Source organism: Panthera tigris, chromosome B3 (genome assembly GCF_018350195.1).
Source record: "Panthera tigris isolate Pti1 chromosome B3, P.tigris_Pti1_mat1.1, whole genome shotgun sequence".
NCBI lineage: Eukaryota > Metazoa > Chordata > Mammalia > Carnivora > Felidae > Panthera > Panthera tigris.
The window spans coordinates 33,857,608-33,877,137 of NC_056665.1; the positions used below are offsets into that span (position 1 = coordinate 33,857,608).

At 37.5% G+C, this 19,530-nt stretch overlaps 1 protein-coding gene across 7 annotated transcripts in view; it reads left to right on the forward strand.

The window, feature by feature from the left end:
- Nucleotides 1-19,530, forward strand: part of MYO9A (myosin IXA) — a 282,301-nt gene that overhangs the window by 122,439 nt on the left and 140,332 nt on the right. For 6 of the 7 annotated variants that reach the window (XM_042988478.1, XM_007084561.3, XM_042988481.1 and 3 more), the window contains exon 15: nucleotides 5,805-5,924. The exons of the other annotated variant lie outside the window; for it this stretch is intronic. In XM_042988478.1, the coding sequence (XP_042844412.1) occupies nucleotides 5,805-5,924 (120 nt within the window). The remainder of the gene's footprint in view (nucleotides 1-5,804; nucleotides 5,925-19,530) is intronic. 7 annotated transcript variants of the gene reach the window in all.

The following is a 19,530-nucleotide window of genomic DNA, read 5'->3' on the forward strand; positions in this document are numbered from 1 at the left end:
AGATACATCATAATTGAATTGTCCTGAGAGAAAATATTGAGAGCAGCAAGAGAGAAGTAATTCATCATGTACAAAGTATTCTCAGTGAGAGTGACAGTTGATTCATCATCAGGAACCATTGAAGCTAGAGGGCGGTGGCTTGATATATTCAAAGTGCTGAAAGATAAAAGAAAGTCAGTCAAGAATTCTGTATTCAGCAAAATTGCCCTTCAAAGTGATGGTGAAATTAGGACATTCCTGGATAAACAAATCCTGAGCTACTGTTACTATCAGATCTGCCTCACAGGAGATACTACAGTGGGTTCTTCTGGTGGAAATGAAAGGAAACTAGACAGTAACATGAAATACTAAAGAGCACATTAAAGACAACTATAGAGTTAAATAAAAAATATAGTAAAAGTATATTTTTTACATTTTGTAACTCCCCCCCCCCCCCCCCCAGTCTGATTTAAAAGACTGGTACAAAGCAATAATTATAAATCTCTGTTGATGGGCATGACATTTAAAGGTGTAAATTTGTATGATAATAGCATAAAGGAGGAGGAAGGGAATGGAACTATATAGGGGAAACATTTTAAAAAGTCAATCAACTAATTATTTTTGAGAGATAGAGCATGAGCAGGGGAGGCTCAGAGAGAGAAAGACAGAATCCCCAGCAGGCTGACTCAGCATAGAGCCCAGCACAGCGCTCAATTCCATAGCCATGAGATCATGACTTGAGTGGAAACTAAAGAGTCAGAAGCTTAACCAACTGAGCCACCCTGGGAAACATTTTTATATACTACTGAAATTAAGTGGTTTTTAATCCAGACTTGATTGTTATAAGATGCTAATTCTATATTCCCTTGGCATTTGTTAAGAAAATAACTAAAAAATGATGGTAAAATAAATGACAAAAAAGTAAGAATATACTAGAAAACATCTGTTTAATACAAAAGAAGATAGTAATGAGAGAAGAGGAGTGCAAATAATATGTCGTAAGACATATCTGGAGGGGCACCTGTGTGGCTCAGTAAGTTAAGTGTTTGACTTTGGCTCAGGTCATGATCTTATGGTTCATGAGTTTGAGCCCTGTATCAGGCTCTGTGCTGACAACTCCGAGCCTGGAGCCTGCTTCAGATTCTGTGTCTCCCTCTCTCTCTGGCCCTCCTCAACTCACACTCTGCCTTCCTCTCTCTCAAAAATAAATAAACATTAAAAAAAAGACATATGGAAACTCAACAGCACACTTCTAAAAGTTTATTTTTATTTTGAGAGAGAGCACATGAATTGGGGAGAGGGACAGAGAGAAAAGAATCCCAAGCAAGTTCTACAGAGCTGGATACAGGGCTCAAACTTACGAACTGTGAAATCATGATCTGAGTTGAAATCAAGAGTCAGACGCTTAACTGACTGAGCCACCCAGGAGCCCCAAAGGAAGAGTTCTTTTTTTCTTTTTCTTTTTAAAGTTTTATTTTGAGACGGGTGGGGGGGGGGCAGAAAGAGAAGGAAGGAGAGAATCCCAACCAGGCTCTGCAGTGTCAGTGTGCCACTTGAACCTACGAACTTATGATCATGAGCTGAAATCGAGAGTCTGACGCTTAACTGACTGAACCACTCAGGTGCCCCAGGGTTGTTGTTGTTTTTATATTTATTTTGAGAGAGTGTGTTAGCAGGAGATTGGGGAGGAAGGGAGAGAAGGAATCCCAAACAGGCTCTGTGTTGTTGGCACAGACATGGGGCTCGATCTCACGAACTGTGATCTCACTTCTTAATTACCAGTGGGTCAAGGAAGAAATCACAAAGGTAATTAGAAAACAGTTTGATGGTTATATGCTAACTAATTTGGATGTTAATTAAGGGTGCCTGGGTGGCTCAGTCGAGTGTCCCACTTCAGCTCAGGTCATGATCTCTTGGTCTGTGGGTTCGAGCCCCGTGTTGGGCTCCGTGCTGACAGCTCAGGTCCTTGGAGCCTGCTTCGGATTCTGTGTCTCCTTCTCTCTCTGCCCCTCCTCTGCTCATGCTCTGTCTCTCTCTGCCTCTCAAAAATAAAGAAACGTAATAAAAAAAAAATTTGGATGTAAATTAAAAAAAATTAAGAAAAAAGAAAGAAAGAAAACAGTTTGATGGGGTGCCTGGGTGACTCAGTTGTTTGAGCGTCCCACTCTTGATATTGGCTCGGGTCATGATCTTGCAGTCTGTGGGTTTGAGTCCTGTGTCAGACTCTGCGCTGGTAGCACGGATCCTGCTTGGGATTCTTCCTCTTTCTCTGCCCTGCCCCTGCTTGCACTCTCTCTGTCTCTCAAAATAAGTAAAAACTTAAAATATTTTGAGATGAATGGAAGAAAATATACACCAAAACTTACTGGGATGCTGCTGAAACAATGCTTAGAGGTAAATTTATAGCTTCAAATATCTCTTAAAAAAGAAGAGGGGTGCCTCTTAATTTAACAGCTCCCAGTTGGAAACACTCAAATATCCATCAGTGGAAGAAAGGATAACCCATATTGTGATACATTCCTACCATGTAACATTATTCCTCAGTAAAAAAGAACAAACTACTCATACTCATAATGAGTCACAAAAACTGAGCAAAAAAAGCCAGGATATAACGCATATGATTTTGTTTAGTTTAAGAACAGGCAAAATAGTATATAGTGATAGAAACAATAACTTGATTGTTTCTGGGAGGACAAGAGTGGTATTGATTGGAAGGGGATGAAATAATGGAAATATGGATAATAGAAATCCTTAAAAAAATTTTTTTAATGTTTATTTTTGAGAGAGACAGAGACAGAGACAGAGTACAAGCAGGGGAGGGGCAGAGAGAGAAAGAGGGAGACTTAGAATCTAGAGGCTCCAGGCTCTGAGTTGTCAGCACAGAGCCTGATGTGGGGCTTGAACTCATGAACTGTGAGATCATGACCTAAGCCAAAGTCGGACACTTAACTGACCGAGCCACCCAAGCGCCCCTGGAAATCCTCTTGATTGAGGATTACATGGAAGTAAATATTTGTTTAAGCTTATCAAATTTAAACTTGAGATTGGTGGATTTTACTGTGTATGAGATATACCTTTATTATGGCCATAAGGCCCAGGAGCTGGTATTACAGAAACTACTTTAGGATCAGAGATATGGCTTCAGATTTGAACGATTAGCTAGGATTGAGTTCCCATTATGTGGTAGTATCTTAGAAGAGCTTGGACTTTTCTGTCGCTGAAAAGATAATTGAAAAATTCTGTCCATTGGCCTTGAGCATAGAAACAAGAAGGACCTTAGCAATCTGTGTTAGGCTTTAGATAAGATTTTTCTTTTTCTTTTTTTTTTTTCAATGTTTTTATTTTATTATTTTTGAGACAGAGACAGAGCATGAGCAGGGGAGGAGCAGAGAGAGAGGGAGACACAGAATCCGAAGCAGGCTCCAGGCTCTGAGCTGTCAGCACAGAGCCCAATGCGGGGCTCGAACTCACAGACTGTGAGATCATGACCTGAGCTGAAGCTGAAGTCGGATGCTTAACCGACTTAGCCACCTAGGCACCCCTAGATAAGATTTTTCTTAAATTACCTGTAAAAAAATCAGTGCCCATGTCTTTACCATGCATAGGTATGGAATCTGAATTTATGCTGTGTTTTTGATGCATGATCTCAAGCTAAGAAATTATCAAAATTAGACCAGGAACTAGCGTACACCAACATTAATAAACATCTTTTAAGAGTTTATGGGACTCCTTAGACAAGAAGACTCACTGAAAATGTATTTCTATACTTATCCTAGGAAGCCTAACCACCTTAACAGGGAGTTGTTACACACAGCAAACAAGAGGAAGGTCAGCTTAAGGTTTCGAAATAGTATTATAGTCTAAAACAAGAGTTAAAGCATAGAAAGCAGAATGAAAGAAGTTTAAAAAAAAAATAAGGTAGGTATGATGGTGAGACATAAACCTGTCACAATTATAAAATTAACGGCATTGCTACAATTGAATTAGATAAAAGAGTGCGCTGGCTGTACTAATGTCAAGTGATTTCTTCAAACTGCTTACTAATTTAGTATATTTAATACCTGAACTTTTACATAAAATGCTTTAATACCATAATCTCCTTAAAACTATTTTTGACTGGCAGATTATTAAGATTGCTATTGAAAGGCCTAAAAGTCTAGTGATAACTTTTTAAAATTACAGTTTGGAGGGAGTATAAATAGAACTCACCACGTGTTTGTTTCTCCCCCCCCCCCCCCCAAATGGTCCCCTTCAACTGATACTTACCTTCTATCACCAGCAACTAACCAAGTACAGGCTAGTCTCTTTGCCTAAGCATTCTTTCTTCATGTAGCCCATCAAACGTGGTGGGGAGGATTATTGGTAAAGTACAGGCTAGTCTGAACCTAAGCATTCTTTCTTCAAGTAGCCCATCAAACACAGAGGGGAGAATTATTGGTAATGAGTGTAGAATATTTTTACTGAGGTATTCTTTGACCTAGAGATGATAGATAACTTGATAATATTTGTCTCTTTTTGAAACATTGAGCATTTGCAGCTGTGGGCTCTCCACAGTGGATGAGAGAGTGTTTTATTCGTTTACTCTTTTAATATTGGATGTGAAAATAATTTTCACATCTATTTCATTTTTAAAAGCCTGCTATTTATGTGTTTATTCTTATATAATGTATTATAAGATTCCATGTCTTTTGCTAAAATGTAGATGCCTTTTCTCTGGATCCAGTTTAAGGAATTATGGTTAGACTGAACCATGCTTTGCCAACTTGTTTGAATTACTCTGCCTCTGTTTAACTTTTTAAGTGATCCTGTGTTGAGAACTGTTCCTACATAGTATCTCATTCCAAATTATAGAGTAAATATGCACTAATGAAACTTTAGTTCATTGTGTTGCTTACTTTGCCTCTGTTGTTAAACCATTCCCTTTTCTCCCCCCTTTTGTTTTTTAAAGGCAAACCTACACAAATTTGAATATAACGTCTTATCTCTAGAGATGTTCTTTGAGTAAATGATACTCAACACCACCTCCCAAAACTGGCGGTGCCTATTCTCTTTTAAATCCATCTGTTGCTAATATTAATGGTACTGACATCCCCCAAATCCTCATCATTGCTAGAGTGACTCATGGTTTCAGTAGCACTAATCTGGGGCTTTGGTCCTTATGTGAACATGCTCTCTTCCGTTTCCCACCAGTAGTTGATCCTGTCTCACTTGACTAAGAAGTGGTGGTGAGGTACATTTTCCAACTTTCTTTTCAGATTTATAAATACCAAAGTGCTGCTGGGTTTTCCTGCTCTGTTTTGCTTTTCTTCCTGCTCTTTAAACATTGACACACTTGTTGGAATTCCTACAAGTGTGGTTTATTGCAAGATTTGTGAAAGAATTGTTTAACTTTTGGTAAATTGTTTTGGGTATGTTTCTCTTTGGTGTTTCATCATTGTTCCTTGCATTGTTGCCAACTATATGCTAATTATATTTCAGACCTGATAAAAATGGGTCAGTTAAAAAAATAGCTAAATCATACAAATTGTTTTGAAATTTCCCTAATATTTTAAATTAGAAATTTTCAGTGTGATGTTATCTCACAACACTTTGAATACTGATAAGGATACTTTGAATATCTAAAAAATACCTTTATGTTTTCCTTTTATTTTTGTGTAATTTCCACAAATCAATTTAGAAAAATTACTCACATTTAACTCCTATTACTTGATACACTTATATATATTCTTAAGATAGTTGGCAGCATTGTCCTTGAATCTCTATTGGTTTGGGCTTATGTAATCTTTTTCTTTTCTCCATTTTTTGTTTTTCTTTTGCTTCCTAAGGACATGATGATACAGCGCCATGTGCAATTTTGAAAAGTATGGATAGTTTTAGCTTTCTCCAACACCCAGTCCACCAGAGGAGCTTAGAGATTCTGCAGAGGTGCAAGGAAGAGAAGTACAGTAAGGCTGCAAATCCTGATAAACTGTGTGTCATCACATATCTGTTTGGAAATGGAAACCAGGAGCATTTTGCACCAGGGTGGGACATAAATTGCATAGGCAATATGACCTCCATAATCGTTTGACCAGTCTCAGGATACTTCCATTGAGACTTAAGTTCTTTCTTTTGAAAAAGTTGATATACCTCTTCTTTGAACTTGGACGACTCTGCCTGTGATCCATGAGTTGTTAATTATACTTGGTTATAGACTCTGAATTTGTTTCCACTTTTGTCTTTAAAGTAGCTGAGTGATGGGTAAAAATGAATAATGATTTTTTCCCTGCTAATTTTTAAAAAATGCTTTATTGAAATCTAGTCGAGATAAAATTGCATGCAAAAGCATAGAGTTTGGTAAATTTTGACATATATGCACTTGTGAAATCATTAACATGATATAGATAACTACTATATCCAACACTACCAAAAGTTTCCTCTGCCTCTTTCCAATTTTTGGCTGATTGTTATGCTTGCTTATGCTTGAATTTCAACATCAGCAGTGTTGCTTTTGTATATCATTGCTTAATCCACTTAGTTTGATTGCAGTTCTCCTATCAGACTTTTCTGTGTCTGGTTTAGAGAAAAACCACCATATTAATGTTTTGGATTAAGGAAGAATGATAGAATCATAGTGGATATTTCTTTTTTTTCTTTCTCTTCTATTTCTTTCTTTTTCTTTTTTATAAAATTGGTGTGAAAAGATGCCCGTGGTCTCCATTTCCTCCTTTCTATTTGTTATACTCATTCTGAATGAAAATAGATTGTTTTGCTTATTGTGGGATTATAGTTATTTTGCTACTGCTATAGTGAGAATAAAGAGATCCTTCAGAATACTCAAATACTCAAACCCCAACTTAGCAGTTTCCATATAATGGACCTAAATTACTTACAGATTCTGAGCTTTTTACAAATTACTACAGATTTACTTTGTTGATTTTACAGTTTTGTGATTGAAATTCCATGAAATTTTAGTAAGAATTTGTAAAAGCAAAATGTTGTGGATTCTTTTTTCCGTTCTTACTTTTGCTGTCTTGGTATAAGGAAATGTGTAATGCATTTTGAAAAATACTATTAAAAATGCTTTCTCATTTTAGAAAGAACAAAGGTAAGTATTTCATTTTAAAAAGACCATCCTTAAGAGTTACAATGAATTAATTGCTATTGTTTCTAAAAGGTTTACAATAAGTTTTATTTCAATTACCCATCTTCCTTTTTAAATCTTTTAATCCATGGGACATTATTTAAACCAGTTTACAAATCTTTTTGGGAGTTTAATTCTTTTTAACTTTTAAATAGTTGCAAGTGGTTTATTTGCTTTGTTGATTTTCATCATGTTCTGACAACCCTAGGCCTGATTGTATTCCAGTTTAGTATATATGGGTTCGGAATAGGAAGGCACCATGTACAGTATAGGCTGCGTGAGGAAATTGTACATTTGTTCTGTGTTTACATGCAAATTGATTTTTGCATTTATGGAAGTTGGAGCTTTTCCATTATTTTAAGAAGTTTATTCCATTTTATATTATAGTACCACCAATAATTAGAATTTTATACTCTATAAAATTACAAATTCAATTTTGGGAGATTGTTGTTAAAAAAACAGGGGACTACCAGCTTTAGGTAATGGATAATTGGCAAGGTGAATGAACCCTTCCACAGGTAACAATGATAAAACCTGGAAAAAATTTTATTTTATTTATTATTTTTTTTTCCTATGTAAAACTTTTTTTTTTTCAGTATATGAAATTTATTGTCAAATTGGTTTCCATACAACACCCAGTGCTCATCCCAAAAGGTGCCCTCAATACTCATCACCCACCCTCCCCTCCCTCCCACCCCCATCAACCCTCAGTTTGTTCTCAGTTGTTTTTTTTAATTTTATATTATTTATTTTGTTTTCAATATATGAAATTTATTGTCAAATTGGTTTCCATACAACACCCAGTGCTCATCCTAAAAGGTGCCCTCCTCAATACCCATCACCCACCCGCCTCTCCCTCCCACCCCCCATCAACCCTCAGTTTGTTCTCAGTTTTTAAGAGTCTCTTATGCTTTGGCGCTCTCCCACTCTAACATCTTTTTTTTTTTTTTTTCCTCCCCCTCCCCCATGGGTTCCTGTTAAGTTTCTCAGGATCCACCTAAGAGGGAAAACATATGGTATATGTCTTTCTCTGTATGGCTTATTTCACTTAGCATAACACTCTCCAGTTCCATCCACATTGCTACAAAGGGCCATATTTCATTCTTTCTCATTGCCACGTAGTACTCCATTGTGTATGTAAACCACAATTTCTTTATCCATTCATCAGTTGATGGACATTTAGGCTCTTTCCATTATTTGGCTATTGTTGAGAGTGCTGCTATAAACATTGGGGTACAAGTGCCCCTATGCATCAGTACTCCTGTATCCCTTGGGTAAATTCCTAGCAGTGCTATTGCTGGGTCTTAGGGTAGGTCTATTTTTAATTTTTTGAGGAACCTCCACACTGTTTTCCAGAGTGGCTGCACCAATTTGCATTACCTGGAAAAATTTTTAAAATAACAAAATGATTTGAAAGCATTGGAAAAAGACCAAAAAAACCCCACTAAAATACCATAAAGAAGCAGAAACCAGAGGAGAGTTTATTCTTTGAAGTAAGAAAATTAGTGGATAAGAATTGTGAATCTGTGGATTTTTGTACAAGGTCCTTCCCCACTCTCATAGCCCCAGAGACGAAAAACCACAACCATACTGACTTGAGGTATCAGAGAACAAAGTTGAGGACCGGCAAAACAACTTGGAATTTAGGAGGAAAATCTGAAACTGAGAAAGCTGCCAGAGGGCTAAAACCCAAAGTTAGAGTATGAATTCTGCCAGCCGTACCTGGCTGACAACTATGAGTACACAGGGAAGCCTGTCAGCAAAGCAGTGCAAATCAAATAGGAGACAAACTTCGAAACACACAACTGTAGTAGGTGAGATTTGCAAGTTTGCTGCTTTTTTGACACACACTTTTTGTATCTGTGTGTAGCTCCTGTGGGAGAAAAGCTGAATTCTTCCTGCCTTAGTTGGAATCCCATAAGTAGAGGGGGGGAAAGAAAGAAGCAGAGGAATATTTGAAGAAATAATGGCTGAAAACTTTTTATATTTGTTAGAAACCTGGCTTAGAGATCCAAGAAGATTAATGATCTCCAAGTAGAATAAATACAAAAGAAAACCATAATTAGGCACATTGTAGACAAACTGCTAAATGTCAAAGACAAAGAGAAAATCTTGAGAACAGTGAAGAGAAAATATGGCCTATCAAATACAGGGGAATAATGATATGATTAACACCTGACTTATTAAAGCAATGGAGATGGAAAGATGTTGAAAAATCATAATTAAAATCTCGCCCTGGCCCAAAATAAACCAGAACACAGCTGTTTCCTACCTCCCAAACAAATCCCAACTTTCAGGCAAAATTTCTATATTTTTAGTTTGGGTCCAGACAAGTTAACTATCTGCTGAAAGAAAAATCAACAGTCTTCAGAGGAACATAACAGAATTTAGTGTTGGCACAATGTATTATCCATAATGTTAAGCTATCAGCAAAAATATTCTTAATAAATGAACCTTAAATAAATATGTTTTCAGATAAAAAGTATCTGAGAGAATTTGCCACCATAATGTGTATTCTATGAGAAATAATAATGGAAGTTCTATAAGCTAAAGGGAAATGGCACCAGGGTGCTTGGGTGGCTCAGTTGGTTAAGCGTCTGTTGATTTGCACTCAGGTCATGATCTCATGGTTCATGAGTCTGAGACCTGCGTCGGGCTATGCACTGACAGTGCAGAGCCTGCTTGGGATTCTCTCTCTGCCTCCCGCTCTGCCCCTGTTCCACTTGAGTGTGCATGTGCTTGTTCTCTCTGTCTCAAAAACAAATCAACCAACTTAAAAAAGTAAAATAAAGAGAAATGGCACCAAATGGTAATGTGGATGTGTAGTAAGTGTTGGTAAACTTTCTGCAAAGGGCTGGAAAGTAAATATTTTAGCCTCTGTGGGTCTTATGGTCTCTGTTGAAACAACTCAGTTCTACTGTGAAAGGAACCATAGATAATACATAAATAAATGAACATGGCTATGTTCCAATAAAACTTTACTATGGGCACTGAAATTTAAATTTCATATAATTTTCACATTTCACAAAATTATTTTTCTATTGCTATTTTTTTCCTTAACCATTTAAAAATGTAGGGGGCACCTGAGTGCCTCTGTTGGTTAAGTATCCGACTTTGGCTCAGATCATGATCTCATGGTTCGTGGGTTTGGGCACTGCATTGGGCTCTGTGCTGACAGCTTAGAGCCTGGATCCTGCTTGGGATTCTCTCTCTTCCTCCCTCTGATACACCTCACCTTGCTGGCAGTGCTTACCTTAAAGTCCCTGACCTCAGGCCCACAAATGTGTGGGGTCCCACAAATGATTGAAAATTTAATCTGGCCAAATACAATTAATGGAATTCCATTGTGGAATTTCAAATGAAATTTAAGTCTTACAAAAATGGAGTTAAAATAGAAATAAGTAATAGATATCTGAGAAATACAAGTATATTTCTTAACTAATCTCTACACCCAGTGTGGAGCTTGAACTCACAGCCCTGAGATTAAAAGTCACATGCTCTTCTGACTGAGCCAGCCAGGCACCCCTCAAGAAATCCTCAAATATTTTGAAAATAAACAACATGTATAAATGACTCATGAGGTAAAGAAAAATTTATAAGGGCAACTTGAAACTACTTCGATCTGAATGAGAATAGAAATAACATAACTTGCATAATGCAACTAAAGAAGTACCTAGAAGAAAATTGATAGCTTTAAGTCCTTATGTTAGGAAAAAAGGTCAAAAGTCAAGGATTTAAGCTTTTACCTTATGAAGCTACAACAAGAAGAGCGCATTAGACCCAAAATAAGTAGAAGTGACGAACTACAATCCATGAATACAAAGCAGACCAACAGTAGAGAGTATCAGTGGAAACCAAAAGCTGATTTTTCTTTTTTTCCAGTTTTAGAGGGAGAGAGAGAGACCACATATGTGCATGAGTAGGGGAGAGATGCATAGGGAGAGAGAGAATCATAAGCAGGCTCTACACTTAGTGCGGAGCCCGATGTGAGGCTTTATCCCAATTCCCTGGATCATGACCTGAGCCAAAATCAAGAAATGGAATGCTTAATCAACTGAGCCATCCAGGTGCCCCCAAAAGCTATTTTTTCAAAAAGAGCAATGAAATTTATAAAGCTCTGGGTCAGTCCATTAGAACTTTCTATAAAGATGAAAATGTTCTCCAACCATGCTATCTAAAAGCCACATATGGCTGTTAAGCACCTGAAATTTATTTAAAATTGAGAAACTGAAGTTTTAATTTGATTCAGTCAAATCAAACTTGAAAGCCACATGTGGCTAGTGACTGCGGTATTAGTGCAGTTCTAGCCATTCTGATCAAGAAATAAGAGAGAAGAAGACACAAATACTGTTATCTGGAATGAGAAAGGGACACAGTTATATATGATAGAGACCTCAAAAGACTGAGGAGAGATTATGTCAATAAATTAAGCAACTTAGATGAAATGGACAAATTGCTTGAATGTCAATCAAAATTGACCCAAGGAAAAATAGAAAGTTTGATCACTCCTATAAATGATATTGGCTTCATAAGTAAAATCTTCCCCCCACAAAAAAGTGTAGGCCTACATAGCTTCAATAGTAAATTTGATTTAAGAGATGTTTAAGAAAAGAATAATACCAGTTCTCTTCAACTATTTCAGAAAATATAGGAGCAGGTAACCTTGTACAAATCTTATGAGGCCAGTATTATTACTCTAATACCAAAAGCATACAAAAACATTACAAGAAAACTATGGACCTCACAATGATGGGTGTAAAAAGGCTTAACAACATAAGGGCTAACTGAATTCAGCAGTATAATAAAGGATAATACATGAAGCCCAGTGGAATTTAAGGTTGAATGAATGAATGAAAGGAATGAAAGTTTGGTTTGATAATAGAAAATCAATCATTATAATTCACTATATTATCCTTCTAAAAAAGAAAAAGCATATGATACCTCAGTAGTTAGAGAAAAAGATTTTTTCATAATTTTTCACTCATTTAAACACCTTTAGGAGCCTTGGAATAAAAGGCAGCCTTCCTCAATTTTATAAAGAACATGCATGAAAATCCTACGGCAGACTTCATATGTAATGATGAAAGATTGAACACTTCTCTGACATTGAGACAAGGCAAAGATACCTGCTTTTGACACTGATATTTAACATTGTACTGAAAGTCATACACAGTGCTATAAGGCAAGAAAAAGAAGTAAAAGGTGCATAGCTTGAAAAGGAAGATGTAAACAACATATGGTCCTCTATATATGAAGTGTTAAGGAGTTTGATATATGCTCTTTGATCTAGGAAGTAGATTCAACAGCCTCTCATGATACCAGGTAAATTTACAAAATTATACTATTTTAGCCATGAAGACATAGAAAATTAAATTTATGAATTTTATGTATACATCTTTGGCAGCCAGTCTCCTAGATATTCTTGGTATCCCCATATTATGGTATTCACAACCTTGTATAGTCTTCTGCATTTTTCCTGTCTTGGTCTGTGTGACTTATAGGACATGGCAGGAGTGATAGTATGTCAATTCCTAAATTAAGTTATGAAAGACTGCAGTTTTCATCTTAGGTAATTTCTTACTTGGTAGCTCTATCTCAGATCACTGTCTCTAGGAGAAAGAAGCAAACTGTCATCTGTGAGTCGCCCTGTTGAGAATCCCACTGAAGCCACTGGTCAACAGGTAGTGAGAAAATGATCTTTGCCACTAACTACATGAATGAACTTGGAAGCAAATCCTTCAGTTCCATTCCATTTTTTTTTTTTTTTAAATTCAAGGTAGTTAACATACAGTATAGTATTGATTTCAGGAGTAAAACCCAGTGATTCATCACTAACATATAACACCAAGTGCTCATCCCAGCAGATGTCCTCCTTAATGCCCATCACCATTTACCCCATTGCCCCACCTGCCTCTCCTCTAGCAACCCCCAGTTTGTTCTGTGTATGTAAGAAGCTCTTATGGTTTGCTTTCCTCTCTGCCTTTATTCTTACTTTTCCTTCCCTTCCCTCTATATTCATCTCTTGTTTCTTAAATTCCACAAACGAATGAAATCATATGACATTTGTCTTTCTCTGACTTATTTCGCTTAGTATAAACACTCTAGTTCTATCCATGTTGTTGCAGATGATAAAATTTGATTCTTCTTGCCCCTGAGTAGTATTCCATTGTATATTTATACCACATCTTCTTTATACATTCATTAGTTGATGGACATTTGGGCTCTTTCCATAATTTGGCTATTATTATAAAATAATAGCATTATTGATAAACATTGGGGCGCATGTGCCCCTTTGAATCAGCATTTTTATATCTTTTGGATAAATACCTAGTAGTATAATTGTTGGGTTGTGGGGTAGTTCTATTTTTAATTTTTTGAGGAACATCCATACTGTTTTCCAGAGTGGCTGCACCAGTTTGCATTCCCACCAACAATGCAAAAGTGTTCCCCTTTCTCTGCGTCCTTGCCAACATCTATTGTTGCCTGAGTTGTTAATTTTAGCTATTCTGACAGGTGTGAGATGGTATCTCATTGTGCTTTTGATTTGTATTTCCCTACAGTGAGTGATGTTGAGCATTTTTTCATGTGTCTGTTTGCCATCTGGATGTCTTGGAAAAGTGTTTATTCATGTCTTTGGCCCATTTTGTAACTGGCTTATTTGTTTTTTGGATGTTGAGTTTGATAAGTTCTTTATAGATTTTGGAAACTAACCCTTTATCAGATATGTCATTTGCAAATATCTTCTCCCATTCTGTCAGTTGCTTTTAGTTTTGTTGGTTGTTTCCTTTGCTGTGCAGCAGCTTTTTATCTTGAAGTCCCAGTACATTTTTGCTTTTGTTTCCCTTACCGCTGGAGACGTGTTGAGTAAGAAGTTGCTGCGGCCAAGGTCAAAGAAGTTTTTGCCTGCTTTCTCCTTGAGGATTTTGATGGCTTCCTGTCTTGTGTTTAGGTCTTTGATCCATTTTGAATTTATTTTTGTGTATGGTGAAAGAAAGTGGTCCAAGTTCATTCTTCTGCATGTCACTGTCCAGTTTTCCCAGCACCACTTGCTGAAGAGACTGTCTTGATTCCATTGGATATTCTTTCCTGCTTTGTCAAGGATTAGTTGGCCATATGTTTGTGGGTCCATTTCTGGGTTCTCTATTCTGTTCCATTGATCTGAGTGTCTGTGTCAAATTCCTTGATTCTCTTTCTGCGTTTCCATTATTGATATATATAAATGCAACCAATTGCTGTGTGTTGACTTTATATCCTGCAACTTCGCAGATTTTTTGTATCATTCTAGCAGTTTTTTGGTGGAGTCTTGTGGATTTTCCACGTACTATCCTGTCATCTGTGAAGAGTAAAAGTTTGACTTCTTTGCCAGCTTGTATGCCTTTTATTTCTTTTTGTTATCTGATTGCTGAGGCTAGGACTTCCAGTACTATGTTGAATAACATTGGTGAGAGTGGACATCCCTGTCGTGTTTCTGACCTTAGAGGAAAAGCTCTCATTTTTTCCCTGTTGAGAATGATATTATCTGTAGGCCCTTCATATATGTCTTTTATGATATTGAGGTATGTTCCTTCTATCCCTATTTTCTTGAGGATTTTTATCACGAAAGGATGCTTTTGTCAAATCCTTTTTCTGCATCTACTGAAAGAATCATGTTTCTTATCTTTTATTAATGTGGTGTATCACACTGATTAATATGCAAATATTGAACCAGCCCTTGGCCCAGGAATAAATCCCACTTGATCATGGTGAATAATTCTTATTTTTAAAAATTTTTTTAAGTTTATTCATTTTTGTGAGAGAGAGAGAGAGACAGAGAGACATAGTGACATAGCACGAGGGGGTGGGAGGGGAAGAGAGGGTGGGAGACACAGAGCAGGGTCCAGGCTCTGAGCCGTCAGCACAGAGCCCAACACGGGGCTCGAACCCATGAACCACGAGATCATGACTTAAGCCGAAGTTGGATGCTTAACTGACTGAGCCACCCAGGAGCCCCAGTGAATAATTCTTTTAATGTACTATTGAATTAGATTTGCTAGTATCTTGTTGAGAAATTTTACATCCAGATTCATCATGGATATTGGTCTGTAATTCTCCTTTTTAGTGAGACTTTTGTGTGTGTGTGTGTGTGTGGTTTTCGAGCCAAGGTAATGCTGGCTTCATAGAATGAGTTTAGAAGCTTCCCTTCCATTTCTATTTTTGGAACAGTTTGAGAAGAATAGGTATTAAAACTCTTCTTTAAATGTCTGTTAGAATTCCCCTGGGAAGCCATCTACACACACCCCCACACCCCCCCCCCCCCCCGGACACTTATTTGTTGGGAAACTTAAAGAAAAAAAAATTCTTTTTAACATTTATTTATTTTTGAGAGACAGAGACAGAGTATGAGTGGGGGAGGGCAGAGAGAGAGGGAGACACAGAATCTGAAGCAGTCTTCAGGCCCTGAGCTGTCAGCACAGAGCCTGATGTGGGGTTGAACCCATGAACCATGACATCATGACTTGAGCTGAAGTCAGATGCTTAACCGACCTAGCCACCCAGATGTGTCTATTGGGAAATTCTTGATTACTGATTCACTTTTTTTGCTGGTTATGGTCCAGCATTTTCTGTTTCTTCCTGTTTGAGTTTTAGTAATGTGTGCCTGTCTAGAAATTTGTCCATTTTGTCCAGATTGTCCAATTTGTTGGCATACAATATTCATAGTATTCTCTAATAATGGTTTGTATTTCTGTGGCGTTGGTTGTGATCGCTCCTCTTTCATTCGTGATTTTATCTTATTTGGGTTAGAGCTCTCTCTTTTTGAGAAGTCTGGCTAAGGGTTTATTGGTTTTCTTTATTCCTTAAAAAAAAACCTGCTTTTAGTTTCATTGGTATGTTCTATACCGTATTTTTTGTTTCTATATCATTTATTTCTGCTCTAATCTTTATTATTCCCTTGTTCTGCTGGCTTTGGGCTTTATTTGCTGCTCCTTTTCTACCTCCTTTAGGTGTCTTACTTCTTGAGATAGGCCTGAATTGCAATATACTTTCCTCTTTGGACTGCCATTGCCATATCCCAAAGGGTTTGGACTGTCGTGTTTTCATTTACATTGGCTTCTATGTATTTTTTTTTTTAATTTCTTCTTTAATATCCTGGTTAACCCATGCATTCTTTAGTAGGATGTTATTTAACCTCCATGTATTTGAAGGCTTTCCAAATTTTTTCTTGTGGTTAATTTCAAGTTTCATAGTGTTGTATTCTGAAAATATGCATAGTATGATCTTGATCTTTTTGTACCTGTTGAAGGCTGATTTGTCACCCAATATGTGATCTATTCTGGGGAATGTTCCATGTGTACTCAAGAAGAATGTGGATTTTGCTGCTTTAGGATGAAATGTTCTGAATATATCTGTTAAGTCCATTTTGGTACAGTGTGTCATTCAAAGCCATTGTTTCCTTGTTTATTTTCTGCTTAGATGATCTGTCCATTGCTATAATTGAGGTATTAATGTCTCCTACTATTATGGTATTATTATCAATAAGTTTGTGCTTGTGATTAATTGATTTTTATATTTGGGTGCTTCCACATTGGCATAAATATTTATAATTGTTAGTTTTTTTTTTAAGTTTATTTATTTATTTTGAGAGAAACAGACCACAAGTAGAGGAAGCCAGAGAGAGATGGGGGCAGGGGATCTGAAGCAGGCTCTGTGTTGATAACAGAGAGCCTGATGCAGTGCTCACACTCATGAATCATGAGATTATGACCTGAGCCAAAGTCGGATACTTAACCGACTGAGCCATCCAGGCACCCCAATTGTTAGATCTCCTTGATGGATAGACCCCTTAATTATGATATAATGCCCTTCTTAGTCTCTTATTATAGTCTTTGTTTTAAAATCTAGTTTATTTGATATAAATATGGCTTCTCCAGCTTTCTTTTGAGGTCCATTATTATGGTAGATGGTTCTCCATCCCCTCACTTTCAATCTGCATGTGTCCTTAGGTGTAATATGAGTCTCTTATAGTAAGTATATGGATGGATCTTGTTTTTTAAATCTGTTCTGCTACCCTGTGTGTTTTGATTGGAGCATTTAGTCCATTTACATTCAGAGTGATTATTGAAAGATACGAATTTAGTGCCATTGTGTTAACCTATAGAATTGGTGTTATTGTTCTTTGGTCCATTATAGTCTTTGCTGTTTCCTTTTTTTTCTCCACTCAGAGAGCCCCCCTTAGAATTTCTTGCAGGGCTTTTTTTTTTTGTGGTCACAAACTCCTTTAGTTTTTATTTGTCTGGAAAAACCTTTTTCTCTCCTATTCTGAATGTCAGCCTTGCTGGATAAAGGATTCTTGGCTGCTTGTTTTTCCTATTCAGCACATTGAATATTTCCCTTCTAGCCTGTGTAGTTTCAATGGACAGGTCTGCTACTAACCTTATGTGTCTACCCTTGTAGATTAAGGACTATTTATTCTTAGCTACTTTCAGAATTCTGTGTTTATCCTTGTATTTTGCAAGTTTCACCATGATATGTCATGGTGTTGACTTGTTTTTATTGATTTTGAAGGGAGTTCTCTGTGCCTCTTGGACTTGGATGCATGTTACCTTCTCTAGATAAGAGTTTTCAGCTATAATTTGTTCAAATCCATCTACTGCCCTTTTTTATCACTCCTCTTCTGGGACCCCTATGATACAGATATTGTTTTGTTTTATAGAATCAGTACTCTAAATCTCTCCTCATGATCTAGTAACATCCTTTTCTTCTTTTTTTCAGTTTCTTTATTTCCCATAATTTTATCTTCTATTTCACCTATTCTATTCTCTGCTTTTTCAGTCCTCACTATCACTGTATCTAGTTTGTTTTGCATCTCAGGTATAGCATTTTTAAATTCATCCTGACTAGTTCCTAGATCTTGGATCTCTGCAGAGATCTCTGCTTTGATCTCTGGTGTCTTCTCTGTGTTTTTCAAGGCCAGCTAGTAGTCTTATAACTGTTGTTCTAAATTCCATTTTAAATATATTGTTTTTATCTGTTTTGCGCATGTCCTTGGCTGTGATTTCTTCCTGAACTTTCTTTTGGGAAGAATTCCTCCATCTTGTCATTTTGGCTAAGTTTCTGTCTGTTGCATGTTTTAAAAGCTTGTTATGTTTCCTGCACTTGAGAGTACTACTATAGTAAAAAGGGGTCATACGTTGTTCAGGGCCTGAGGGACACCTGGGTGGCTCAGTTGGTTAAGCATCTGACTTCAACTCAGGTTACGATCTTATGGTTTGTGGGTTCGAGCCCTGTATTGGGCTCTGTGCTGACAGCTCAGAGCCTGGAGCCTGCTTCGGATTCCGTGTCTCCCTCTCTTTCTGCCCCTCTCCTGCTTACACTCCGTCTCTCTCAAAAAATAAATAAACATTAAAAAAAAAATTAACATTGTTCAGGGCCTCACACTCCAGGAAGTGTTTCTGGTGTATGCTGTGTCCACTCTGCTGTTGTGTTTTGTCTGCTTTTTCCCACTGGTCAGTCATTTGCAGAGCTCCTCCTTGCTTGCAGTGGTGGAGTGTTTGGACCTTTAACTACATACACTTTGATTTGTTTGTTGAAGTAATCCTGGAATAAATCTAGAATCAGTGGTAGGCCTGATTCTAGAAAAAGAGAAAAAAGAACAGGAACAGAAAAAAAACCAAACAATCAAAAAACTATCTTGGTGATTCCAAGGAAAAACAAAGTGGGGAAAAAAAGAGAGAGAGAGGAAAAAAGGCAGAAGCAAAGGGAAAAGAAGAAAAAAGAAAGGAATAAAAAAGCCTGATTAAAAAAAAACATGATGAGAGGAAATGACAAAAAATAAATCAGAAACTATGAGCCTGATTCCAGAAGTAAAGAAGACTGGTAAAAAGGAAAGAAAGAAAAAAGCATTATTTATGTCTTAGTGCCTGGGGGTGGAGGTAGCTGTGCTTGTTTGGAGGAGAGGCCATCTGTGTTGTCTCAGTGTGAGTCTTGCCCCAGTAAATAAGCATTTGCAGGCACAGAGGGGCAGGGTTTGGTGTCAGCAGGTCTTGCCCACTGGGCGCTCTGTGTTGGTCTCTGAAGTCCCTCCTGTTGGTGTTGGGGAAAAATGGTGCCACCCCAACCCCTCGTCCTCCAACTGGGGATCTCAACCCCTGTTGTTCAGGCAGCCCTCAAGGATTAGTGAGGGAAGCTCACCCTGCGCCAAAACTCTCTTGCATTTTTTTCTTTGGTGCACGGCTGGGATTCAAAACCCAAAGTTTTAAAGGACCTGGCACTTGGCACGCAGCTGGGATTCAAAACCCAAAGTCTTAAAGGCCTGGCCTGGCACAGAGCCTCTCCTTTCCTCCGGAGTAGAGCCCCTTCACCCTGATCATGAAAGGCCTTTGGCTGGCACTTGCAGGGTCTTTTGTACTTAGGGAGGCAATAAACCTTCTTCAGAAGTACTCCAGGAAGGG